The sequence below is a fragment of the Molothrus ater genome, chromosome 17 (assembly GCF_012460135.2).
Source record: "Molothrus ater isolate BHLD 08-10-18 breed brown headed cowbird chromosome 17, BPBGC_Mater_1.1, whole genome shotgun sequence".
Lineage (NCBI taxonomy): Eukaryota > Metazoa > Chordata > Aves > Passeriformes > Icteridae > Molothrus > Molothrus ater.
Window position 1 is genome coordinate 9,884,823 of NC_050494.2, and position 26,337 is coordinate 9,911,159.

Here is a 26,337-nt window from a genome sequence, read left to right on the forward strand (position 1 = left end):
AAAGGACGTCAAGTATTCTAACAAATGACACTTAAATAATTTCCTGAAACAAACTTTAACCTGATCCCAAACAGGGGATGTGACCTCCAAATGCAAAACAGTCACTTTGAATAAAGAAGGACACTCCCTGAGTACCTGCTCCAAGGAAACGAGGTGCACTGAGGAGAGATGGAGCTCAGAATGACACAGGTTAGGGCAGGAGGTCTCACACAACACTTGAGCCAAAGCTGCTTTCAGTGCATTTTGACCACTGCCATGATGAATCATTTAAAAATACTAATTTTAGAACACCAAAAGACATCCCCAACAAAGTGACCTCCTGAATACAACAAGGTGACCTCCTGAATAATTTCCTTACACTAAAGGCCAATGTATTTTTTTTCATATGAAGACAGAAAATTAACAAACCTCAGAAGCCATTTTATGTTCAGGATTTACTCATCTGGTAATTAAAGTCAGTTTTCTCTCAGTAATACTCACCATTTATCATTTCCCCACAGAGTTCTCTGATATGTTGTTCACTGGCCTCTTTGCCCTGCAGTTAACAGAATAATTTGTCTTTGTAGGAACGTCCTTATCAATAACCAGCCCTGGCAGAAGCTGCAGGACACAAAACACATTTCCAGGAGCTTGGGAAGCAGCACAAGGTCCTGCATGAAGAGCAGGGGGCTCTTTCCCCTCTTCAAAAGGTGACAGCTTCCCTTCAGAACTCTGCTGTACAAATGGCAGCAATTAATTTTAATGTCAGGCCAGATATTTAATCTGGGGTTTATTTGGCCTTATTTTTGCCTGCTAAAATGCAGGACCTTATTTTTTGGATAGCATCCAAAACCCCACAATCCATTCTTTTCCCTTCACAGGCTCCCTGACTGTGCTGCAGAAGCAGCAGATACTTACAGGAGGTCCAGGTTTGCCTGTGATGCCAGGGACACCCCTCTCCCCCTGGTGACCCATGGGTCCTGGATGTCCTGGGATCCCTGGTGCTCCAGCTGTCCCATTAGGTCCTTGGACACCTTTTGGACCAAGTTCTCCTCTTTTTCCTGGCTGCAGTGAAGAATAAAAAAGACCAAAATTACTTAAAATGGAAGTCACGGTCCATTCTTTTCTCCTGGGGGTTATTTAAGACTTTCTTCAGGTTTTTTGAATGGATCTGGAGGATCAGATGCATTTCTTACATCCTAAGGGTGTTTCTGCATATATAGGCCATGATAAGAGGAGTCCTTGCTGCAGCAAAATTAACAGACAGATTTCAATATTTTGAATGCCACAAATCACCGTTTTTCTCATAGATTTTATAGCATGATAGTGAGGAAAGCCTGCTTCTAGGCAATGACACCAGAGCAGAGTTTATTCTATAGTTACAGAGGTGCAATGGTCATGCTTACTCCTAAACCCTTCAGGGCATGAGCCCCCAGGGTCTGACACTTACCTCTCCTTTTTGGCCAGGAGGTCCAAAGGGACCCTGTCAGAAAGAAAAGGGAAATAAGAAAGTGATTCATTCAGAAAATGCACATCTGAAGCCCAATCTCCCAAGCTGCTGTGATGTGTGCAAGGCCTGGGTTGCCCTCTTTTCACAGCAGGGCTGGGGATCTTGGGTGATGAATTCTGACTGACCACAGTGATCCATGGCTTTCTGCACTCATCTGTTCTTTGAGGAGGCAACTGTACTGAATTTAAGGACACCTACCAGCTCTCCTTTGTCACCTGGGAGGCCATCTGCTCCAGCAATGCCCTGAGAGAGAGAGCAGAGTTAACACAGCACCTACTGCTCCAGCAAGGACCTGGATATATCCCCTGGGGTACCCTGGGGACATGGGGGCTCCCAGCTGCAGCAAGGAGAAGTTCTCTCTTCCCAAAGCTGGACTCCACAGAAGCTGCTCCCCTGCTGATGAGGGCAGCTGGAACAAGGACTGGGTGCCCTTTGCCTCAAGCTGGGACCTGGATGAAAGGCTGCATTCATATGGGTGAGAAAAATGATGGGCTGGCCATGAAAGACATCCACAGGCATTCCTCAAGCAGGGAACCTGAATTTCAGCTCGCCCTGCTCTGTCTCACAAAAAACAGGGTTTGAAGCCACAGGAAAATACTGACTGTTCTCATGGCCTCCTGAGCAGGGTCCCAGCTTCATCCCACCCTCAAACTGCATGATCTCTTGGTGAGGAACATCCCTGCCACTCCTGGGACAGGAATGCAAGGGTGGCTAAAGCTGTGGTGACGTCCCCTGTGCCAGCCCTTGGCTGCTCACCGCCACCAGCAGCAGCCTGAGCAATCTGAGCCTGCCTGGGGTGCCACAAACCCCTGCAATCCCTGCCCTGCCCAGGGCAGAGCTGGCTCAGCACAGGGTCTGCTATTAGAGCAGATCATGAACATTGCTATGGACTCCATGGATTTCCAGGGGAAGTTTTCCAAGACAAACAGAGATCAGGTTGGTCTTTCCCCTTAGCAACAAAACACAGAGCACACTGATGCTGGTGAACCAAACCAGCAAAGCTTGCTAGCAAAGCTCCACTTTCTGCAAGAACACAGCCATGTATTAATAAAAGCCATATATTTGATAAAAACTGGCCCAAAACTCACTGCTGAGATTAAACCAAGCATGGACCTTGAGCAGCAAAAAGTGTAAGATTAAGCTAGTTCATTAGTGTGCCAGGCTTTGAGCTTAGGGTGAAATATCCTTCATCAGGCACATGCAGCTGAGGAAAAGCTGCACTTCTAAACTTAACTGGGGAGGAATTTGATGTGAGGAGCTCCTGCACAGGTCCTTGTGGCCACAAAACACCCAGTGAGGGCCTGGTGTTTGTGCCACAGCATTTTCATGAGTCCCCACTAGAACAGGCAACATCTGTGCCAATGCAGGGAAAATGGGACCAAAGAGGGGTTTGGTTTCTGCTGCAGAATATTTTCATTTGTGGAAGAAAAAGCCATTTGTGCTGTCAGAGGATGTCTCTGAAATTTGGTTTAAATGACTCTGCTAACAACAGCATGAAAGTTATCACTTACCTGGTTCCCCTTGGGACCAGGAGCACCAAGAGGACCCTGAAAATAAATAAGAGAAAGAAGCAAATGAGCTCAAACTGTTACTTTCCTATGAATTTCTGGTGTGGCCAGACACTCTCAGCAAGGGGTCAGAGTCTCCCAGCTGCCAAGTAAGAGGGTACAAATCTCATTGACACTTCCTAGAAATAAGAGGGGATTTAGGCACCCCTGCTAGCGCTGTGACACTCTCCACAGTCCCTGGTTTGTGTTGTGATGTGAGAGGAGCTTGGATTTACTTGTGATATAAAACAGACAAGAATATTTTCATGCCACAAGGGCAAAAAGCCAAGATGCTTTTTCAAGGCCTTATTAGACAGCCAGTTTTCCTAGGATTTAGAATAAGGTGCTCCTGATTTAAAGATTAATGGAACAACATGGCCACAGGAATAAAATACATTTAGATGATGAACTGATTACCACCTCAGGAATAATCCAGGCAATTTGGAAAATCCTTTCATCTTTATCTACCTGACATTCACAGAGAGACATTTTCAGCTTTATTTGTGGCATTTCTGCTCCAAAGAGCAGAGCCAACAAGGAGTTCAGGAGAACCCCAGATTTTTTTTCTCTGCTGCAAAATCTACATGTGAAATTCAGCCATTTTACCCTTCAAGCAAGATTTTTATAGCCCACTCATCAATCTGGCATCTGCAAACTGATCTTGTTTTTATTAACTAGATCTAGAGATGGCTCAGCAGAACAGAATCTTCAAGAAGAGCAAGCATACACAACAAGGACATTTTATTTTGGTCAATTCAAGCACTAAGTTAAAAAGAGGGAGGATTTCTATCAATGAAAAATAACTCAGAAAAGCACACAATGGGATATAGAAATGCAAGAGTGGCTAAAACTTTGTAACACCCATTTTATGTTTGCTGATGGCAAAAGCAACATATTCCTTTCTGAACATTTTAATCTAAATTTCATATCTCTGACTTCACAGAGTCTCAAGGCTCCATGACAGTTTATGGCAATAAAACACAGTTCAGTCACCAAAGACCAAGCAAGGAACATTCCCTTAAGGAGAAGCTTAGCCCAGAGGATTTTCATTCTAAACTCCAATTCACTGCAGGAACAAGGAGCTCAGGACTGCCAGCCCCATGTCTTCACACATTTCCTCTGATCAGCTCAACAAAACTCATGGTTTGGGCCAAGCATTCAGTGCTCCAGTAGGGAGCCCAAGAGGCAATGCCCCAGGTGGCTGCTGGCATCCAGAATCCTCAGGAATTTGATCATAATAAAAACCCTTAGGAAAAATATTTGTCTATTGCTGCCTCAGTCAGCAAGAACAGCCAAGCCCTTCCCCTCCCCATATCCCACCCCAGCAGGATGGTTGATGTATTTTATCTCAACACTGTTTTATATCTTACAGTCAGATGCACCAAACCACTGGTATTTTCCATGCCAGCAAGCACAATGACTGAAATGCTGGTTTACATGCCTGACCAGTCAGTCCAAGGGCTGTGAAAAAGCCTGTCAGTACTCAGCTAGCTCAGGCATGAGGGGATTTCTCTTTTTCCACAGAAAAGTCTCAATTGATGTCAGGAGAGTTTGATGAGTTGGCTGCAGCTGGGACAGGGTGATTGCGTAGGGTGCTGTGTGCGCAGCTCTCCTCTTTATCCTGACCCAGGGCAGGTCTCTGGGTGCTCTGTGTGTCCCCAGCAGCACAGGCTGCTTGTTTAGGCTACAAAAACACAGCCTGAGGGTTTAGGGTGAGCCCAGCACCACCAGCATGGTCACCACTGAACCACCAAGGACCTCATCCACCCCTTGTTTGAACACCTCCAGGGATGGGGGTGTTCCATGGGCAGCCTGTCCCAATGCTTTACAACCCTTTCTGGGAAAAAAATTCCTAATATCTAATCTAAATCTCCCCTGGTGCAGCTTGAGGCCATTTCCTCTCGTTCTGAGCAACCAACAATCACATCTCAGAGTAACTGCACTGAACTTCAGAGGCAGAAATAAAACCTAGATTAGTTTTTACTGCTTTAAGCACACATTTTCCCCTCCCTTGGCTTGGAGCAGCTCTCTGGGTGCTTCATGCAGGGGCCTCTTCCCCTCTGAATGTACATTTTCACCACAGCAAAGCCCTGAGTGCAGCCAGGAGCCCCAGAGCTCCACAATAACGCTCCTGTTTCACACTTCCAGCTCACAGTCACTCCAAAAGGCTTTTTTAAACCTGCCTGGAGCCAGCACAGAAGGGCCATTGTGGAACCCCAGTGGTGCTGCAGCAGTTGCTTACACAGAAAGCAACTTAAAGCTTTTCTTTTTAAAAAAACTTTCACCTTAAAGCTGGGGAGGAGGGAGCTGGTGAACACATGGCTCCTGTTCTGCAGGCTCCCAAAATGCTGTTCACTTTGCCCTGATGGCTTCTTTCAAATGAGAATGAACTCATTTAAATAAAAAGTCACATTTATTGTGAGGTGGGATGCCCAGGTGTTTTGCTGTTCAGAAAGAAAAGTCACTGATAAAACTGTAATTAAAAAAAAAAACCCAGAGAGTCTGATCAAGCATCTGAGTAACAAAAATTCATGATCAGCTCTCTTGTGCTCCTGGGGAGCAAGGCTTTGGTGAAACCAGTGTAAGGAACGGGTGAAAATCCAAAACATTCTGTATTTTGGCCAGGATAGGGCCTGGAAGTCGCTTTTAAACAATCCACCCTGTCTGAAAATAGTGGGAGTTTCTGGAGTGGGACAGAACCCAGGAACAGAGGGGACAGCACGCACGAGTCCTGCTCCTCAGGGACAGCCTCAGGGACACCCAACACCCATCAGCTACACCAGGTTTTGGTGCCCATTGCCCTGTAAATCCCCACCCCAAACAGGAATGGCTCCCAGGAGCGCTGTCCTTACCCTGTCTCCTGTCTCTCCACGGATCCCAGTCGGGCCAGGCAGGCCAGGCTCACCACTGGCACCTTTGGGCCCCTGTTGGGGAAACAACAAAACCAAGCTGCAGCTCACAGTGCCAGGACCCCTGGGAGTTCACCAGTCTCCATAACATGGTCAGAAGGGTTATTTTTGGATGTCTCTCTCCCTTTTCCCCCAGGACCTGGGCACCACTTGTGTTGGTTGGTAGAGCTCATTCCAGCTTCTCCCCTGGTCCCAGGTCAGGCTCGTGCCGAGGTGCTCCAACCTTTGGCTGGGTCTTTCATTATAAACCTCTTAAAATTAATAAACCTTCAATGTCTGTGAGGCCACCAAGTGATGCTCCCCTCAGCCAGTGCCAGTGGGGAGTGGAGGTCCCACACCCTTGGAGGAGGGAGGAAGAAATGTTGGAGACCCCAGTGCAGCAAAAAAGGAGGAGGAATTCACTGAAGAAAAACAGGCAGAGAGTGGAGCAGATCAAGGAGAAACTGAGGTGTCTTTACAAAGATCAAACTCAAAAAGTCATAAAAACCTTAAAATTCAGCTTGTTCCACCACCTGCCACAGGCTGGGACACCTTCCACCAGACCAGGCTGGCCTTGGACCCCTCCAGGGATGGGGCAGCCTCAGCTGCTCCCAGGGAAAAGGCTCAAAGCTCAACCCCTCCCTCTGCCAACAAACACTAAATATAAATTTCTCCTGCAGGGAGCTTATCTGGCCTCTTGCTCTTTCTACCACCCGTGGCAAGGAAGGTGTCACACTGGTTCTGGCAAATGGAAAGAGATTTCTTTCCTTCCCTCATTGCCATCACCCAAGTGTCCGGCCAGAGGTTTGCAGGGAGCACTGCCCTGCCAAAACACCATGAGGACCCCTCTGTGACACTGACCTGGAAACCTCGGACACCACGGGCTCCTATGGGGCCTTGGAGGCCAAGAGGTCCCTGCAAAGAGAGAGATCAGCTTTGGTAAGTGTGGGGGTACCAGCTGTTGGTTTTTCTGGGTCTGGATTGAAGGCACCTGAGACAGTAATTCGTGTTCAGATTCAGGTGTTTATTATTTCTTATCAGTAAAACAGTCTCACTACTGTGAGTTGGGCAGCTTTTCATTAAAAGGCACAAAATGGCCAACAATCTCTTGGTACAAGGTCTTTTAAGACTAAGCTATCCAATTAAGAGCTGACACCTGGATTATTTTCCCTTTTAACCCAATAACTGATCCCACAGAGCCCACAATGCAGACTTTTCTGCCCAATTACAAAATGACAAACAAACCCATGGAGAAGGAGGAAGAAGAAGCATGAAGAAGAAGCCCAGGATGACACCCTGTGCCCTCCATCTTGCTTCCATCCACAACACACTAAAAACCCCAAAACCTCAATTTCTCACCAAGTGATACACCTGCACTGCTCTCTATAACCTATTTCACACTTTTGTGGGTTCCAGTCTATCTTGAAGTCTGGAAAACTTTCTCCTTGAATGAGGGTCAGAGTCAGTGCTGCCCTGTGGGTCAGGGCACCCCAGAGCAGACACAGAAACATTCCCTGGGTGCCCTGGGTTTGCACAGGTAGGGAGAACGTTTGGGGCCAGGTGAGTCAGCTGTGTCACTGACCTGCAGAGTGGGCACTTCTGTGCTGCTGAACCACTGCAAAGTTGGTTTGGAGTTTGCTGAGCTCTGTTAACTGCACTGTTGTTAACAGAAAGGCTTATTTGGGTAATCAGTGCTTAACAACATACCATGCTCACCAGCAGTAGAGATCAGGGACAGCAAGAAGTGGCAGCATGACAGAGCACAGACAAGGCCCATTAGAGGGATCTGCTGTCCCAGTGTTATGATTTTAATTGATTGCAAGAAACTGCTGCAAAACACGTGCTGCAGGCCCTTGGAAATGAAAAATGGCAATTGCCTCCATTTGCTTGGGCATCCTTGGTTCCAGCAATGCACAAAAAGGCAGCACTGTATGCTGTCAGGGCTTTTAAAAGCTCACCAGACAGAACATGAACATTGCCATTAGGAGTCTCTATTGCTTTCTCCTGAGAAAAAAAAATCACATATCCAATAAAGATCTTGGATGAAAAAAAAAAAAACAAACAAAAAAAAACGAAGTAATTTAGGCATTTAAGTCTCATTTTGTAAACTGTCTTCTTGAAATAGATGCCTTCAGCAAGCTTCTGTCACAAGGCAGGGCTGCAGCTTTGGCTCCTTTCTGCCATCCCTGCTGGGTGGAGCATTCAGGGACACAAATAAACCCCAGACTGGCCACTGACATAAAGCAGCATCAGCCTCAAAAAGCTGAACAACTGCTCAGGTATTTTTGTGGTTACTGCTTTCCACTTTGCTTTCTGCTTGTAATTCAGTAAGGAACTTTAAAAGTTATAAATACAAAGCTTTAGGGAAGTTGAGTTAAATTGCATCAAAAATGACTCTGCTGAGCTGCTGATGGGAGCTGGAGGGACCTGACAGGTTCTGAGGAACCCTTGGTACTCAGAGCTAAAAAAACCCTAATTATTTTGAGCCAAACAGCCTTAACACTGGAAAAATCCCGCACCTCTCTTGGAGCAGCCCACTCTTAACAAATAAATTATGATTCTAATAAAACAAATCAGAAATGAGAAGCCCTGGTCAGACATAACCATGGGTTCAGCTGCAACAGCACCCCTGTCAAAACTCTGCACCAACACAATCAGCTCAACTGCTTTTGCTTTTTGGCTGCAATAATGTGGTACCTTTTGTGAGGCCAGCCACTCTGCTGAAAAATTGCAGACATAAAAGCAAACATTATTAATACAGTTTATTTCTAAAGCTGATTTCCCTCTCCTTGAAAGTGAAAGCAGAAGCTGCTCACAAACAATAAATCATGCAGTTCAATTTCTTCCAAGTGGCACGTACCAGAAATCATATTAGACTTGCTGTAGGCTCCTGGATTTCAAAATGAGATTAAGATGGGAAAAAAAAGAAAAGGAAAAAAAACCAACAAAACCACTAGAAGATCAGATCCAACCCCAATGGCAGCAATAGCTGGGGAGTGACAAGATGAAAAAGTACCCAAGCATTTTCAGTAGTGGGATCAAAATCAGGGTTTTACCCTCCTGATATTATTTGTTATCATCTCTGCTACTGAGCAGGTCTCCATGCAGTTATTCCCAGTTTTGTTCTATCTGTGGCTTCAGGTTTTGCAGGGAGTCCCTCTGCACTGCTGCAAGGAAGGGGATGCAGGACTGGGGAGGATTTCAGGTGCCATGTGCTGGTGGCAAAGTCCTTTGTGAAAGCTTCCCAGGAGCTCTGCTTCACTAATGCCTCACTCCAGCACGGGCAGCACCTTCCTGTTCCTGTGCAATGAGGGGCTTGCTGACTGTGCAGCCTCTCCTGCAGCTCCACAAACCTCCTGGCAGCTGCAGTTTGCTCTGCCAAGGGAAATGGGAGGGATCCCTTGGCATTTGCACGGAGCTGCCAGTGAGAGCAGGACCTGGCCCAGCCTGGGGGAGGAATTTCTCTGCTGCCAAAGCTCCCCAGAGACTCCACTGGGAGAGAAAGTGGCTTTGTCCTGAGAGTGACCCCCCATCCCAGCCCTGTTTTGGCACCTCTCTGGTTCACAGCCAGCTCTGTACTTACAGTTGCTCCTCTGGGTCCTGGCAGACCTCTCTCACCAGGGACGCCAACATCGCCCTGGCAGGGACACCAAAGTCAGCTGTGGCACTCAGGAGGCACAAATCCACCCTTCCCAGCCCTCTGGGACGCGTTCCTGCATCCCAGGCTGCTCAGTGCCCAACTCCTGCCCCACCGGCCCCTCTGCCAGCCCACTGCTGAGGGGTTTTGCCCAGTACCAGTGCCCAGCACCCTGCCCAGCCAGCTCAGTGCTCCCTGGGAGCTCCACAGCACTGTGGAATGCCTGGAGTGCTCAGTCCCCTGGGACTGCAGGTGCTGCATCACTGGGAGATTTATTCATGCAAGGAAGCAGCGCATGAGCTCCAGCTCCCCAGTTTGGTTTAAAACTCTCCAGCAGAGCCATGGTCGGTGGGAATGGGGGCACTTACAGGGATGCCAGGCTCTCCAGAGGGACCTGCCTCTCCCATCTCTCCAGGGCTGCCCTGCAGAGCACAAAGCAAACACTCAGTGAGGGCAGCACTTCAGGGAGTCATTTCTGTCCTGCCTGAAGCAACAACGGGAGAGGGAGTTAAAACCTGGATCAGGGAATAAAAACAGCTTTAAACTTTTACAGATTTAAGGCAAAACTCGCAGCACCAGAGGGCAGGTGAGCTGCACACTCTCTCCTGGCACCAGGGGCCCTGCCAGCCCCAGGCAGTGTCCCCATGTCCCACAGCATGCCAGGGCATCCCATCCCATCCCATCCCATCCCATCCCATCCCATCCCATCCCATCCCATCCCATCCCATCCCATCCCATCCCATCCCATCCCATCCCCTCCTGCACCCCCCTCACAGCAGGAGGAGATTCCTGCCCCACCTTCCTGCAGCTTGCTCTCCCTCCCTGAGGATCAGCAGCAATAATGATGCAGAGGGAAAAATTCATAAAGGAGAGGGACAGGGGAAAAAAAAGACACCTCTGAGAGCAGCTTTGTGCTGGACTGCTTTGGTGTGCCTGAGGATTTCTCTTATCTCACAGGTAGGTGTCAATCTAAAGCTCCATGGAAGTTTTTTTCCTGAGGTGAGGGAAAATCTGCAGAAGGCAAGATGAGCTCATTCTGCTCCTGCTGGTGCTCAGCCTTTTGATTCCCAAAGATCAAACCTCCTCCTGGGACTTTGACAAAAGAATGAGGTTTTACCAAACCACTGATGACTCTCCTGTGAATCTGCTGTGTCTTTACTGAACCAGGTGCCAGCCCAGTTATTTTACCTAATTCCAGCTCTTCAGCCCCATCAGAAATACAGAAACCATCACTTTGGGGTAAGTCCCCCAGTCCCCCAAAGCTAAAAGTCTTGCTGTGACCAGTTTCCCCACCAGACCTCATCATTAGAGAGATTCACTTACTGGTTCACCCTTTGAGCCTTTAATACCTGCTCTTCCAGGCAGACCCTGAAAAAAAATCATATTAAAGCAATGTCAGAAGAAGTGAAGTTATTAAATTTGTTATTCTGGTCTGATTTGACACACAAGGAACTGCCTTTGCTTGAAGCAATGGAAGGTTTAGACTTCTGCAGCTTTCACTGTGAAAATTATGATTTCAATGTCTCTCTTGCTGCCTCTGCAGCTCCATGAACACTAATCCTTGGCATGAGAGCAAAGAGCAGGGATGTACAAATGGACCAGCAGCAGCAATGTTTTGCACTGCAGAAACCTCTCTCCAGGGGAGTTCAAAATATTCTGCAAATGCAGGAAGAAAGGAATACTTGATCTCTTTTAAATAGTTGGAAGTCTGGAGAGATGAAACCTTTTGCCAATAAGCAAGGAGTGAGGCAGGGACAGAGCTCAGGATATTACACCCCAGATCTTACCTCCCTCCATAAGGGATGCACATCAGTGGGATGTGAAAGAGAAAACCCCTCTCAAGTTTAGATTTCAAAGAGTCAGAGAAGCCAACAGGCAGGGAATTACTGTGAGCTGCTACTCCAGCTGTTCTCCAGTCCTGTATGGCACACTCCTTCCTGTCTGCATGGTGGGAAAAGTGCATTTCTGTGACCACATTCACAGGGGTCCGAGGATGAGGGAAGAGATGAGGATCTGACTCCGTGTTTCAGAAGGCTTGGTTTATTATTTTATGATATATATTATATTAAAACTATACTAAAAGAATAGAAAAAATTATTCCATCAGAAGGCTAGCTAAGAATAGAAAAGGAAAGAATGAATAACAAAGGTTTGTGGCTTGGACAGAGAGTCTGAGCCAGCTGGACTGTGATTGGCCATTAATTAGAAACAACCACATGGGCCAATCCCAGATGCACCTGTTGCATTCCACAGCAGCAGATAACCATTGGTTACATTTTGTTCCTGAGGCCTCTCAGCTTCTCAGGGGGAAAAATCCTAAAGAAAGGATTTTTCATAAAAGATGTCTGTGACACATTTCCTCTTGGCTCAACTAGAGCTCCTTGTGAAACAGCCCACAGAAGGACCCTGCCCTGTCCCCAGAAGGATCTCTGCAGGCACACTGAGCCCCCAGAGGTGGCAGGTCCTGCTCCATACTCACAGGAAGTCCATTTGGCCCCTTCTCTCCAGGAGCACCCACGGGAGCTGCGTCGCCCTGTGGATAGGGACAGGTTAGGAGGGATCCTCCAGCACAGGGAATGGCCTGGCACAGGCAGGGGACACATTCCCACACAGGCATTTGGACTTTTCTCCCTCCCTGTATGCACAGGAGCAAGAGCTGATGTGTCCACAGGAGCTCCCAGAGTTTCCCTGCTCCCTGCAGCTCATGTCCAACATTCCTGCAGGAGCTCTGCTCAGGAACCAGGCAACCAGCACCTGACAGCACCTTGTCCCCAGGCCATTGAAATCAGCTCTGTCAAGGCATCTCTGAGGGCCTGGAGCCAGCCAGCAGGAACCACTGAACCCAGGGGCACAGCTGAGCTTTCATCATTTGTGCACCTCCCTTCTCTAGGGAATTCCCTCGGGATTAACTAACAGGAGAATTTCACTCCCCTTCACTAGTGACAATATCAGAAAACTCTTTAGAAGGAGAAGCTTTCCAGCCAAGCTTCTTGGGGAGCACTGCAGCCCTGCAGGCCCAGTCTGAGGAACCCTCCCTGCAGTGTGAAGCAGGACTTTACAAACCTTCTCACCATCGAGTCCAGGAGCTCCGTCCCGCCCGTCCTTGCCAGGCATCCCCTGCAACCATGGACAGCACAGGTTTAGGTCAGAGGAGGCTCTGTGGTTTGCAAAATTCACATCAAAGAAGCTTTTGGCAACGAGTCCAGCTCCAGTTGTGCTGGGGGATTTTCATTAGCAGCAGTACAACTGTGGCTTAGCCCAGCTGGGCTTGCACAGAGAGCACAGAGCAGGAGTCTGACAGCAAAGATGGCAAGAAGCAGATTTTTGCCTGTTCTGTTTGATCTCCTCATCTGCAAGCAAGACAAACAGCAGGACCTGCCTCCTGCTTAACTGACTTACAGGTTCTCCTATGAGCCCACGAGCCCCTGGGTTTCCTTTTGGTCCAGGTTTACCCTAGAAAACAACAATAAATCCTGAATGAATAAACGTGAAAAACAGTCAATGAAGACAACATTCAAATTCTGTAGGGACATTTCATTCCATTTCAGCTGGATCCTCTCTGTCCACATAAGTTTGGAGGCTGTTTTGGGACACAGCAGGAAACCACCCCAGCTCTGGATGCAACACCTGGGAAGATCCTTGATCATTTCAAGGGATGGAAATGTAAGATCTGCTCCCTGCGCTCCAGGCTGTAGCAGCACTTGGACACCTTAAACATCTCATTTTTGAGATGATGCTTCCATCCCTTTCAAGCAAATGAAGGGAGCACAAGCCATAATAAACCCGTGGAACAGTCCTGGCCTGGAGCAAAGGGAGTTTGGAGCAAAGGGAGTTTGGCTACACTTACGGTGTCACCTTTGGGCCCCCGGAATCCCTGAGGTCCTTTGCTCCCTTGGTCTCCCTGTGACAGAGGAGGAAAAGCCATTAAGCATCTTCATCACACAATGGCAGAGATTGCTGCTTTGGGGGTGAAATGAGGAGGTTTTTGTGCTGTTTGCTTTGGGTTTTGTGCTGTTTGCTTTGGGTTTTGTTCTGTTTGCTGGTGTCAGCAGAGGTGTGAGCACGCACAGTCCCCCGAGAGCTGGGCTGCACTTTCTCAGTGACTCCCCAGTTCCTGACACACCTTCTGCAGCAGGGACCTTGCCAGCAATCCCTCAGGGCAGGGACCATCTTCCCCTTCATTTAATGAAGCAATTTCTTTAAGCAGAAACAGAGTGGGAGAAAAGCTCTAATATTTACTGTCTAGATGCTGCTGGGTGTAATGAAAGGTTTGCTGAGCAAGCACCTCATTTAGTTTTAGTTTGGATGAATTTCTTCTATAATTGCAAGACTGGGGAGGAGTCCCCAGAGGGTGGTGCTGCAGAAGGATGGGGATTTCATCTTCAACACACAGTTATTCCTGCTTGGAGCAAAAATGCTTGAGAGCTGTGGGCACCTGGGAACAGAGCAGGCTCAAGGGATGTAAGCTCACAAAAGGGCTGATTCTTCCTCCAAAAGTAATGGATATTCCCTTCTCCAAGGCTTGCCCACAGCTGCTGGTGCTCAAGGAAGGGCAGTGAAGGACAGAGAGCAACGGAAATGTGGTGAACTTATTCTGGTGTGGGGCATGGCAAAGGGAGAGACATTGTGAGGTCTAGGTCAGGTAAAATAACATTGCTCTGAGTGGAGGGAGAGGGAAAAGGGAATAATCTGCTGGAGATGCCAGCACAGCCTCTGCTCACTGGAAGGAGGAATAAACAAACAGGCTGTGGAAGGCAGGGCCACAGAGAGCCTGGGATACATACAGCTTTGCCTGGAGGTCCTGGGATTCCAGGTGGGCCCCTGAATCCAATGTCACCCTGCAGAGGACAGACAGACAGACAGACAGACATCATTGTGAGCCTGGGCTTGGCAGAGGGTGAAGTAACAGAATCCCCACCTTGTACCACAACCTGAGAAAACACAAAAGCCCTGGAAAGACAACCCTGATTCTCCTGCTGCTTTGCAGGACAGACTGCAAAAAATCCCACTCTGACCAAAGGGTTTTAGTCTGGATCTCCCACCTTTGTACCTCTGACACACTGACAGCATTCATGGCCTTGCTATCTTGATAACACTCTTACTCCTAAACAAATGCATGACTTCATCCAATTCAAAACCATTCAGCCTCTGGGCTGCTGGTCAAGGGACTGTGACAAGAATCCCAAACCTCAATGAGCTGGAGATTGACCCTGTTCTCACTGAGGAGCCTTTTTATGTCCTGAAAACCTCTGTCTGGCTTTTTCTTATGAAGAGACAGACAGAAAGGGAAATGTTCATGAAATGTTTCTCTTTTTTTTTGGGGTGGTTTTTTTGTTGTTGGTTTGTTTTGTTTTTTTTCCAAGATTCTATAGCACTGTCAGTGCTGCCCTTTGGTTGGAATGACTCAGTCTGGCTGGGGCTGACCTTGCCAGTCCCTTGGGTGCGTGAATTCCTGACTTTGGGAGGCTGTTCTGATGGAGGGGCTGCAGGGAACAGGCCACACTTTATACCTTTAGGAGTTTCCCAGTGGGATCCAGTAAGGACAAGTGCCACTGGCACCTGTCAAAAGAGAAACTGGTGGTGGAGAGGAAAAGAAAAAAATCAGAAGTTTTTTTCTTACTCTGTCGCCAGCTGGACCCATTGGACCAGGGAGGCCTCTCAGTCCTCTTGGGCCCTAATTAAGGAAACAAATCAGTTCAAACTCAGTCACTGTTTGTGTAACCAAGGTGACTCCACATGACATGGCCATGGGAGAGGAGAGGAAGAGAAGAGGGAAGGGAAGGGAAGGGAAGGGAAGGGAAGGGAAGGGAAGGGAAGGGAAGGGAAGGGAAGGGAAGGAAGGGAAGAGAAGGGAAGAGAAGAGAAGAGAAGAGAAGAGAAGAGAAGAGAAGAGAAGAGAAGAGAAGAGAAGAGAAGAGAAGAGAAGAGAAGAGAAGAGAAAGAAGAGAAGAGAAGAGAAGAGAAGAGAAGAGAAGAGAAGAGAAGAGAAGAGAAGAGAAGAGAAGAGAAGAGAAGAGAAGAGAAGAGAAGAGAAGAGAAGAGAAGAGAAGAGAAGAGAAGAGAAGAGAAGAGAAGAGAATGGGGTTACCTGCAGGCCAACACCGCCGGGAATCCCTGGAGGGCCGGGAGGGCCAGGGTTACCCTGGGACAGAAAAATCAATCAGACAGAAGGAGGGACAGCAGGAGCCTGCAAACACAGCCAGGGACAGCCCCATCTTATTCCTCCTTGAGCTCACTCTCTCTCTCCCTCCCTCCCTCCCTCCCTCCCAGATTTCTCTTCAGAATTTGTTTCTACGTTATGGACAATTTCTATGTGCAAGAGCATTCAGATCAGACAGGAACTCATCCAAGTGATTAGAGCAGGAATTTATCCAAGTGATTATCAGTCAGGAATTTATCCAAGTGATTAAAGAAGGGCTTTTCCTGAGCTGACATCCCTGCATGGCAAAGAATAGCTGTTAACTCAAACTGATCCTAACATGATGATCTTGGAAAGATGAATTTTCCTGGGGAGTCAGCACATGGTCCTACAGGGAGAGCAGTGGAACCCAAAGCACTTCAGCCAAAGTGACTGCTCCTTGTTCAGAAACAGCCTCCTTCCTCCCTGCCTCCTTAAAAAAAAATCCATTATTTCTTTTTCAAGTTGTTATTAAAGAGAAAAATCCTCCCCTGTTACTTTTAAGTTTAAATGTACCTTTTCTCCTTGTTTTCCTACTTCACCAGGCTCCCCTTTGTGACCAGTGTGTCCCTAGAAATAAGAGTTAGGATTATTCACATCCCAGTAGAGTCTTGTTTTAAAATTAGATTTGGTGAGACAGCTGTGAAACCTAAACCCCACCTCCCAAATGACTTTCAGGGAGAGCAGTCTGTAGGTGGGCTGTGAATGGAGATCCCTCCTGGGGGAGGCTGGCAGGTACCAGTGCCACAATTGATGCAGCTCCTGAAAATGCCCAGATTTGGTTTTCCAGAGTGACTTGCACTAAGCTCATGGTCTGGATGCAACTCTCAAACACACATCAGGGACCAGAACTCAGCTCCCATCACCCCAGAAAATGGGGATGAGTCACTCCTGAGAACCCCATCCTGCATTTTTAACCTCCCTTTTTACATCATCTTTAAGGTCTGCATCACCAAGCTTTCAAAGAAATCCACGTCCCACTGAGAGCTTTCACATAAGCTCTGACTCACTTTGTGTCTTGGCTCTGTTCCTGTGGCTGTGGGAGAGACCCAGGCTCATTCCAGCCATGGCAGATGCTATTCCTCACCACAACAAAGGTCCTGTGCACCACTTGCATCATAATTGGAGAGTTTCACTGGGCTTTCCATTGCATGAGCTATGAATTTTGAGCAGTTATCCCTAAACATTTTGTATTTGTAATGATATTTATGACTCAGTGCAGAGCCCAAACAGACAGGGAAAGTGGGAAAGGTCACTTCAGGAGGAATTGAGAGCATTTCCCAGGAGTTCTCCCACTCACTGCCAACTTCTAAATCCTGCTAAAAGAACTTGAATCACTTTTTACTTTGTCTCACTGCTGGAGTCCATAACTGCAAGGACATAGAGGGGACAGAGGAGGAGATGTTTCACTCCTGAGGGCTGAAAATTTACATACCAGAGGCCAACAAAATAATTCTCTTTAAAATATTTAAGCATAAATCTGCCTGCTGCTACACTGGCTATAAAAACAACAATTAAATTGTATTATATTAATTATGTAAGTTACATTTTGCAGTTTAAGAGCTGGTGAGGTTTTTCCAGCTCTCAGCACCTGGTTCTTGAGGCAGCCCTGAATTGCTGCCCCTGTTTGTTCCTGTCCATCAGCTCTGCCCCAGTGGCCTTGCAGGGGTTTTTAATCTATGCCAAGGGTTCTATTTCATTTGTAGGAATAAATGCAAATGCATGGCTGCTTTAGGAGCTGTGGAACCTACATGTAGGAACTGTACATACAATTTAATAGTGGCGTTTATTTTGGGAGACAAATCTGGAATTGCAGGTGATGTTTCCTTACCTTGAAGCCTGGCATTCCTGGGGGGCCTGGGGGACCAGGTGGGCACAGAGCTGGGCACTGCAGGGAACAGAAACACTTTGGTTTAAGGGGCACACAGCACACCCAGGGAGGCTGGCTCCATCCAGGAGGTGAAAAAGTCATTGTGGATTTTGGCTCTAAATTCACTAAATCTAATGGAATCACAGCATCATGGACTGACCAACATTTCCCTATGGAACAGGGTCCTAGAGGTCCTGGTACCCCACAAAATGATGATTTATGAATGGCCTACTCCACTCTGGACATGGACTGGGAGCCTTTCTGAAGGCTGACAGTGTCCACAGTCCAAAATGCTGAAGAACCCAGTGAAGTTGGATCCGTTTCTTTAAATCATTTGGACCATATTAAATCCTCTGCATTAACTGACCCCTATTGATTTCTTTTGGCCAACTCCTTAAAAGAAACAAGGACAGGCATCAGAGTTAATTGAAGGGCACCAATAAAAAACCTATAAGCTGATATCTGCAGATGTCCAGGGGTGGGAGAGCCCCTGGTGGGAACTCCAGCTTGACTGGAAATTTAATGAGGAAAAGGCCATAGTCTTGAAATGTTACAAATAGTTCTCAATTTGTTTTGTTGTTTGGTTTTTTTTCCTTTTAATACAACTTCAGGCAGCACCTCTGTAGCAAAAATTTAATTTTCTAGTATATTCCACAGGGTAACTTAAATTAAACATGCAGAAATAGCAGCATTTCCTATTAACTGCCATGTGATGTGCCATCAGGCAGTCTAAACTGACTTGGAGCTTTTTTTGGGACATGCCAATTAGGAAACCAGAGAAGCTGTCACAACAACAGCTGTGAAATCTGCAAATGTCACTTCCATCATTCCTGGACCCAACACTCCTTTGGTTCCCCCAAGAGAAGGGGATCAGGGCTTTCTGCTGAGGAAGGAAGCTTAAACAAAGCCTAAATGTGTCCATGGAACCCTGGGCCACCATCCCTGGAAACAAACAGGGCTGCACACTCTGCCTTTCCTGTGCAGAGCAGGATTGGAAGCATGAAAAGCTGTTGTCTGTTACCAAATGCTGGATTTGTTTAGCACATGAGGAATGCATGCAAAATGTGCATTTTGGGAACCAAAAATCAAGGACAAAATCAAAGAGTGGTTTGGGTTGGGAGGGACCTTAAAGCTCATCCCATTCCACCTCTGCCATGGCAGGGACACCTTCCACTGTCCCAGGGTGCTCCAAGCCCTGTCCAGCCTGGCCTGGGACACTGCCAGGGATGCAGGGGCAGCCACAGCTTCAATGGGAAATCTGTTCCAGTGCACATCCGCCTCCTTGAATAAACATTTCACAGTTCAGTCCAGAAGACACATCCCCCACTCTGATAAGGTGCTTTAAACCCACACCTGCAGGTCTGAGCAGTGCATGTTAAATGGTCTGACACTCCTCCAGCTGTGCCAACCAAAAGTCACATCAGGGATTAAAGCAAAGCATATTTCCATGTTACATAAAGAAAAACCTACCTGAAGGTCCCCACCGCCGTCAGGAAGGGCACCTGGAAGACCCTGCAATTCAGGGAAGGGTGGCTTTTAAACACAAGGCAAACACCAGGAGGAAACACAATTTCTAGGACAACTTTTACAGACCCAGCTCAGCTGGATCAGCACAAGGCACACCCAGACCCAGAGCCCAAAGTGCTGCCCTGAACCCGGAGTGTTCTGAGCTGCACCAGTCCCCAAAAGCAGACACAGCAGGGGTGAAACCATCCCTGGAGATGCCAGGGAAGACTCTTGGGCTTTAGGTGATGAAGGCAGCACTTAGAGGGGAGCAGATGAGCCTGGCTTCCTCCTGGCCTTGGGAAAGACCTCCCCAGTCCCCCTGTTCAACACTGCAGAGAGGCCACAGCAAACCCAAAGCAGGGACTGTTGCAGACATTTTCATGAAAAATCCTTTCCTTAAGATTTTTCCTCCTGAGAAGCTGAGAGGCCTCAGGAACAAAATGGAAACAATGGTTATCTGCTGCTGTGCAATGCAACAGGTGGATCTGGGATTGGTCTCATGTGGTTGTTTCTAATTAATGGCCAATCACAGCCCAGCTGGCTCGGACAGAGAGTCCGAGCCACAAGCCTTTGTTATCATTCTTTCCTATTCTATTCTTAGCCAGCCTTCTGCTGAAATCCTTTCTTCTGTTCTTTTGGTATAGTTTTAATGGACTATATATCATAAAATAATAAATCAAGCCTTCTGAAACATGGAGTCAGATCCTCATCTCTTCCCTCAACCTGAAACCCCTGTGAACACGGTCACACAGGGATTTGACTGCAAGTCCCCACTTGCTGGCCCTGCAAGCATAGATCCTGATCCAAGCAAGCACAAAAACCTTCCTTGAGAGAACAGCAAGCCCACCCCACGCCCTGTGTGCCATAAAGGTGGGGTTCATTGGGTGCCTCCTCACACAGAGCACCAATAACAAACAGGAGATCATCATCAAAACGCCCAAGGGCAGCAGGGGAAAAGTCCTCTCCTCAGGACATGATCATGGCAGTGGCAACAAATAAAAAGTGCAGCAGGAAGAAAATTCCAGACTCCCCCCAGGAATTTTCTCACATTTATTTGCAAGTCTCAACTTACAGGAGGCCCAGGTGGTCCAGGAGGCCCTGGGAATCCTGGCAGACCAAAAGGTCCCTAAAAGGAGAGGAAAATAGTAAGAATTCCCTTTCAAAGTAAATGCAAGGGGATGTGAGGGGTGGCTACCAAAATATCACTTCAGAGAGAGATAAGAGACAACAAGAATTAAACTCATTCTTCTGTGGTTGTGGCACATTCAGCAAATGAGCATTAAATGGAAGGAGAAACTCACAGAAGGGCCCCGAAATCCATGTCCCCCTGGGAGCCCACTGGGTCCTGGAGGCCCCTGTTGGACAGAGAGAAGAGCTTCAATATCTGTGCTGACCTGGACCCCCAAAGCCAGGGGTACCCAGCAGCTGTGATGCCTTGAGAGGCTGCCTGGAACAGAGGCTGGACAGAGCTAAGGCAACAAGATTGGGATTTATTAAAAGGCCTTCAAAGGATGCACCTTGGGCAGTACAAGAGCCCAGCCATGGCTACACCCAAGATGGACCCTGAGTCACAAGCTCTCAGACTTTTATAAGTTTTGGTCCATTTCCATATTGGGGTTAAATGTCCAATTCCAGCTCCAGGTGATGCAGTCCCACCCTCCCAGATTGCTCCCTTCAATTCCCTGCTGTTTGCACTTTTTGGGGCTGGAGCTGCGGTGGTGTCCTTGGTTCTGGGGCTGGAACAGGATTGTTTTGTCAGACTACACTGTGAGGAGAACTTGCTAACCCTTCCTATGAAGTTCAGAGTTCCATACTAATGCAGTACAGAACCAGGAAAACATGAGAGCTCAGACTGAAGGCATCAGCTGGGCTGCCCCCATTCGCCCATTCCCCCCAAGGAGCTCCATCCTGCACCACACCAGCCGCTTCCCAAGGCACATCTTGCTTTTTACTCCAAAAATTCCCCTGGAATTCACTGCCAATCTGCATCCCTCAGGCACAGGGCAGCTCCCAGGAGCCCACCAAACTCCCACTGTTTCCAAGGCTGCTGAGCCTTGAGTTTACACCAGAGACAGCTTCCCCAGGGTGGGGACAGGATAAAAACCCCACAGGGTCAATGACCTGCAGGACTCCTGGCACAGTAGAAGGACCTGAGGCCTGGGGAGGGTTTGGAACACTCAGGGTATCCAATAAAATCAGAACCTTAATTTTTAATTTTTTTTTAAAAAACATATTCTTATTACTTACTGGAGGTCCTGGTAGTCCTTTGCCCTGAAAACAACATTTGAAACAGTAAAAGATCACTCAGAAAATGTGCACACAGGAAAAATACTGCTAATTTTCTTTTTGTTCTAAGTTTTCTTATCACTCCCTTGCCCCATTATAATGATTGCAATTTGCAATCAGAGCAGAGTTTTGATGAATTCTTTTGCTGCCTCTAATAATTTGTATTCCCTTTCCATCTCTGTTACCTAAGAGATATCTGTGAGAAAAGAGATGTGTGGTGGCACAAGGGTGGGACATGGAGAGGAAGACAACATTCCAGTTTATCTATTTCTCCTTTTTCTTTTCCTTTTAATTTTGATTAGACATTAGACAATGTCTAATAATTGGGATAGCATTTGATATGTCAGTCTGTATCCCAAGCTGGTTTGCTTTTAGAGCACCTCAGAGGATAAAACCAGGTCTGTGTTACCAGAACAGGTCACATATACATATTTAAACATTTCAAACAATGTATTCACTCATTCAGGCTTTGATCCTTTTGTTTGGGATACAAAGCTTCCCACCCTCTCTTGGTGGTGGCTTTGGCACAATATTCCACCCTTTCATCCCGTGAGCTGCCCTGGGAGGTACTTACAGCTGGTCCAGGTGGCCCAGCAGGTCCTAATGCACCCTGTGGAAATAAAACAGGATAAAAATCAGCAGGGATAAAAGAGGAACCTCCACATGGAGAGTCACCAAGGCCTGCTCTCATTGACATCAATCTTTGCTTGGAAACTCCAGCAGCGTCTTGCAGAAGCAGGACAGAACCGGAGATGCTCAGCTGAATTCACACATATAAGGACAAAAACTTATGGATAATTACTCTGGAAGTCCCAGCTGGCCTCAGATGAATATCTAAAATATCCTCCATGAATATCTAAACGTTCATAACTTGAATTCTATCTACTTGAAATATTCTCATTCATAATACATTCATATTGTAGATCCAATTACTAAGTTTCCTAAAACTATTAACAGAATTTGAATTTGTTCTAGTGAATTGTGTTAATTCATCTATTTTCCTTTCAAGCAAAGCCAAAGATTTGGCAGCTTCTGCTTCTTCACTTGCTTCCTTGGCAATTCCCCCATCTCCTTTTCCCAATTTGCATTCCCACTCTTAGGCTTGACTGGAGCTTGGTGAGCTCATGGCTTAGACTGGAATTAAGTCACTCTTGAAGCTGTGAAGCTCCTGCTTGACTGAAGATAAGAGCACAGAGAGGCCTCCTTAACCCCTTTGCTGCATTGCAAAGCTGCCAGCTGGCCAGCAGGCTGTAACATTCATTATGGGAGATCATTCTGAAACAGCATCCCAGAATGGTTTGGGTTGGAAGGGACCCTAAAGCTCATCTTGTTCCACCCCCTGCCATGGGCAGGGACAGCTCCCAGGGCACCAGGGTGCAGGAAGAATCTTCCATGGCCTCTCCCCAGCCCAAAGCTCCTTCCCAAGCATCCCCAAAATGCTGCACACAAACATCCTGAGGAGATGTCCTGAGCTGGAATCAAAGGGTGTCTGCCCCTGGGAGCAGGAGAACAAGGTGGATGGGCTGAGCTGGAGAATGTCCCAGCACACACAGCTCCCACTGTGCCCCCAGGGATTACACCTGCCTTCTGCTCCTGCTCTGAGGGCCTGAGACATGAACTCTAAGGAATTTAGGGATTTTAGAGGAGATTTTAGTTAGAGATAAGCTTTATTGGAGTTAATCAAAATAAATGGGTAGGCCTTGATGAAGTTAAGAGATAGTAGTTAACTAATAATTGATTGCTTGTCCACACAATGTTTGGTTAGCTCGGTTTATAATGAAGAATATAGAAACTGATAAATGGCTTTTAGGAACATAGGACAATTGTGGCCTCCTCTGTTCTGGAACCAATTGAAGATGGGGAATGGGAGCTCTACCAAGGGTTCATTTGTCATATTTGCATTGAAAAGGTCAGAACGAAGAAGACTTCATTTACTTCCTCATTTTGGGACCCCTCCCCATGAAAGGGACCACCAACCCATTTCAAGGAACAAACTACACAAGCTTAATGGCTTTTGAACTAATTCCCATAGGGGGAATGGGATGCACCAAAGTTATGAATATGCATTTGTATTTTGGGTATTCAATACTTGTATAGATAACAGGACCCTGTAATCACCTGTAAATCAATACTTGTATAGATAAGAGGACTCTGTAATCACCTGTAAATTGCAGGGTGTATTTGGGAGCTATCCCACAATAAACAAACACTTTCTAACTTTAAACTGTCAGAGAGTCTTTGTCCATCACAGTTGGATATCGGCACTAGATCAATATCCATATTTTTTAATAAATCAGGCCAAAGGAGATTAAAAATGCTTTCCCTTGTTAAGCTTAAGGAGAAAGACACAGAGCACCCAAGGCCTTGTTAAGAGTGGTCCTGTGAGCAGAGGACAGTAATCCAATAAAAATCAGCTGTGCTGTGAATGTCAGCTCATTCATTTCTCCTGCTGCAGGTTACTCTGCTCTGCCCCCAGTCGCTTTTATCTAAAGGCTAAAAATCCTCACAACTGCTGCTGGCTGTAAGGGACCAGCTGGGATCTCCTCCTGCAAGGAAAACATTGAATTCCTGGCACCTCCTGACTTGCACCCTCATTCTGAAAGCAGCTGGATCACCCCTTTCTGCTTTGTCCAACAGGCCAGAAAGATGGCAGAGCATCCAAAATGCCAAATGTTGGCCCTTTACTCCCTAATTCTGATTCCTTGGAGGGTGTGAGGTGCAGAATGCAGCAGTGAACATTCCTGGTAAGGTAAGAGATTGTGAAATCCCTGAATGAGCTGATGCCACTGCCTTGAGGCAAAGGAAAGACTCTAATTTACATCTCAATTTTAACAACATTGTCTGATTCGACTCATTCTCCTGGTAACAATGTTCTTTCTCTTTTGATTAGAAAACACTATCATCATAATTTTTCATTTTGTAGTAATTTACCCTGTGAATAGACAGCTATGGAGTGTAGAAAACACTTGATTATTATGACATTCATAAATAGAAATGAATAATTATGCTTTCTTTACTGCTTTCATTGGAAAGCAACAAACTTCAAAATGGCCTTTGAGAACTTTCCAATGAAGGATACCAGTATCTAACATGGAGATCAGCACCCAGCTAAAAATAAAGGGGTTTTAAAATTGAAAAAACAAGTCGACTTGATCTAATCAGTCTTTAAGCAGAAGCAGGAGAAAAGCTAATGGATGCTGAGAGCAGCAGGAGGTATTTAAGATAAAAAACTTTTTGGAAATGTTTGGCAATAAATCATTACTGAAAACTGGCTTCCATGAGCCCACTTCCCTATGCTAAACAGCTTTGCTCTCAGACACTCCAGCTGAAAAAATTAAGCTTATTTAGAAGAAATCAGAGTGTTAAGCATGAATTCAAACCCACAGCAATAAGTAAACAGCTTATTTCAGTGAGTACTGCAAGACTGAGATCTGTTCTACAAGACAGGGAGGAAAAAAAGCAAGTTGGGCTAACAATGCTCCATTTGGAGTGCTAAGGCTTTCTGAGGTCCCCCCTTTTCCCAGGTTTTTATCAGACCAATTAAAGCAATTTCCCAGATGGACCAGTGACCTTGAAAAGCTCCCATACATGAGGAGGGGTCCCAGGTCTGCCCATGCTGCCGGGTTGGGTTACAAGAAAGGGGAGAGCCCAGCAAACCCCAGCGAGCAGCGAGGGCAGCTCTGCCTGTCTGGGGCAGCCAGGGGGGAATTCCTGTGCCCAAAAATCTTCTGCTCAACTGCCCTGCACGGCAGGGGCTGTGTGCTAACGTGGGCACTGCCACCCAGCCCCAAACAGGGCACAGAACTGCTCACAGCCTCCCACGGGTGCTCCCGAGCTTCCCTCCTTTGAAAAATCAGGGATCTGTTGTTCCCAGATGCTGCTGGGCTCTTGCCACAGAATGTCTGAGAGTGGCCAGGATGTGGCAGGTCTGCATCTCTGGGCAGAAAGATGGGCACAAGGGACAGAAAAGGACTGGGGTTTAGGGTGGTGGTGATGGACACAGGCTCGGGGCTGTGACCAGGATTTTTGGGTCCTGCCACTCAACTTTGCCAGTGGCCACACAGACTTTGTCTGTCACATGGCAAAGGAAGAAGAGCATATCACAAATACATGGCTGTACTGTTCATCCCCTGAAATAACTCACAGATTTTTTAGATTTCAGTAAGTCCTTGGGCCAACAAGTGGATTATTGGGATATACTGAACAGGTGACAGAAATCCAGCTCATCACTGCAGCCCTGAGTCCAAGAGGCCAGCAAGCCAGCTGTGGACACAAGCCTTATATTGCCCTCTGGGAGGCAGGAGAACAGCCATGCTGGATCACAATCTGTGCTGAGAGGCTCATTAATGATTATTCCTTAATGTCACAGGGAGGCCTGAGAGGGGACACGACTGTGGATGATCTGAAGGACATCTGTGTCATCTCTGGCAGCTGCTCCTCTGTCCCTGTGGTGCCCCTCAGCAGAGATAGAACACGCAGAAAACAGAAAAAACTCTTATTTCTTGCTAGGCTGGCTGGGGAAAACAATGGCAACTAATAATGAAACCATATGGACAGTTCCAGAAATAATAAAAGGCAAAATTTCAAACAATTATACACAGTAGCATTAATTATAAACATCTCAGATCTCACAACTTGGACTGCAAATAAAGGCCAAAATAACTTCATTATGATAAACTTCACCATTGAGTCTGTTGACTGCCTCAAGAAACTTTTTGGATACTTGAAATATCCCCAGTCCAGCCACCACTGAGGCAACCCAAGCAGGTTCAAAGCCATGTGAAAGAAAGGTGGATTTCATGCCCTGCCTAATGAAAAGCCAGCTGGGGCTGCATTTCAAGGATCCAAATATTCTGCAAGGGTTTCCATCAGAATCAACACTTGAATATCCCCAATCTACAACAGAATGTGAAAATCATCCCTACACTCAGTGATAA

General features: G+C 46.9%; 1 protein-coding gene across 1 annotated transcript in view; it reads right to left on the minus strand.

Moving 5' to 3' along the window:
• Window positions 1-26,337, minus strand: part of COL9A3 (collagen type IX alpha 3 chain) — a gene marked incomplete at its 5' end in the record, with an annotated part of 36,331 nt that overhangs the window by 3,276 nt on the left and 6,718 nt on the right. The window contains 24 exon segments of the mRNA XM_036396019.1: window positions 481-535; window positions 898-1,044; window positions 1,430-1,462; window positions 1,688-1,732; window positions 3,001-3,036; window positions 5,889-5,960; window positions 6,786-6,839; window positions 9,508-9,561; window positions 9,930-9,983; window positions 10,885-10,929; window positions 12,040-12,093; window positions 12,624-12,677; window positions 12,960-13,013; window positions 13,408-13,461; window positions 14,345-14,398; window positions 15,181-15,234; window positions 15,649-15,702; window positions 16,255-16,308; window positions 17,570-17,626; window positions 19,079-19,120; window positions 20,187-20,240; window positions 20,416-20,469; window positions 21,362-21,385; window positions 21,975-22,010. Of these exon segments, the coding sequence (XP_036251912.1) occupies window positions 481-535; window positions 898-1,044; window positions 1,430-1,462; window positions 1,688-1,732; window positions 3,001-3,036; window positions 5,889-5,960; window positions 6,786-6,839; window positions 9,508-9,561; window positions 9,930-9,983; window positions 10,885-10,929; window positions 12,040-12,093; window positions 12,624-12,677; window positions 12,960-13,013; window positions 13,408-13,461; window positions 14,345-14,398; window positions 15,181-15,234; window positions 15,649-15,702; window positions 16,255-16,308; window positions 17,570-17,626; window positions 19,079-19,120; window positions 20,187-20,240; window positions 20,416-20,469; window positions 21,362-21,385; window positions 21,975-22,010 (1,294 nt within the window).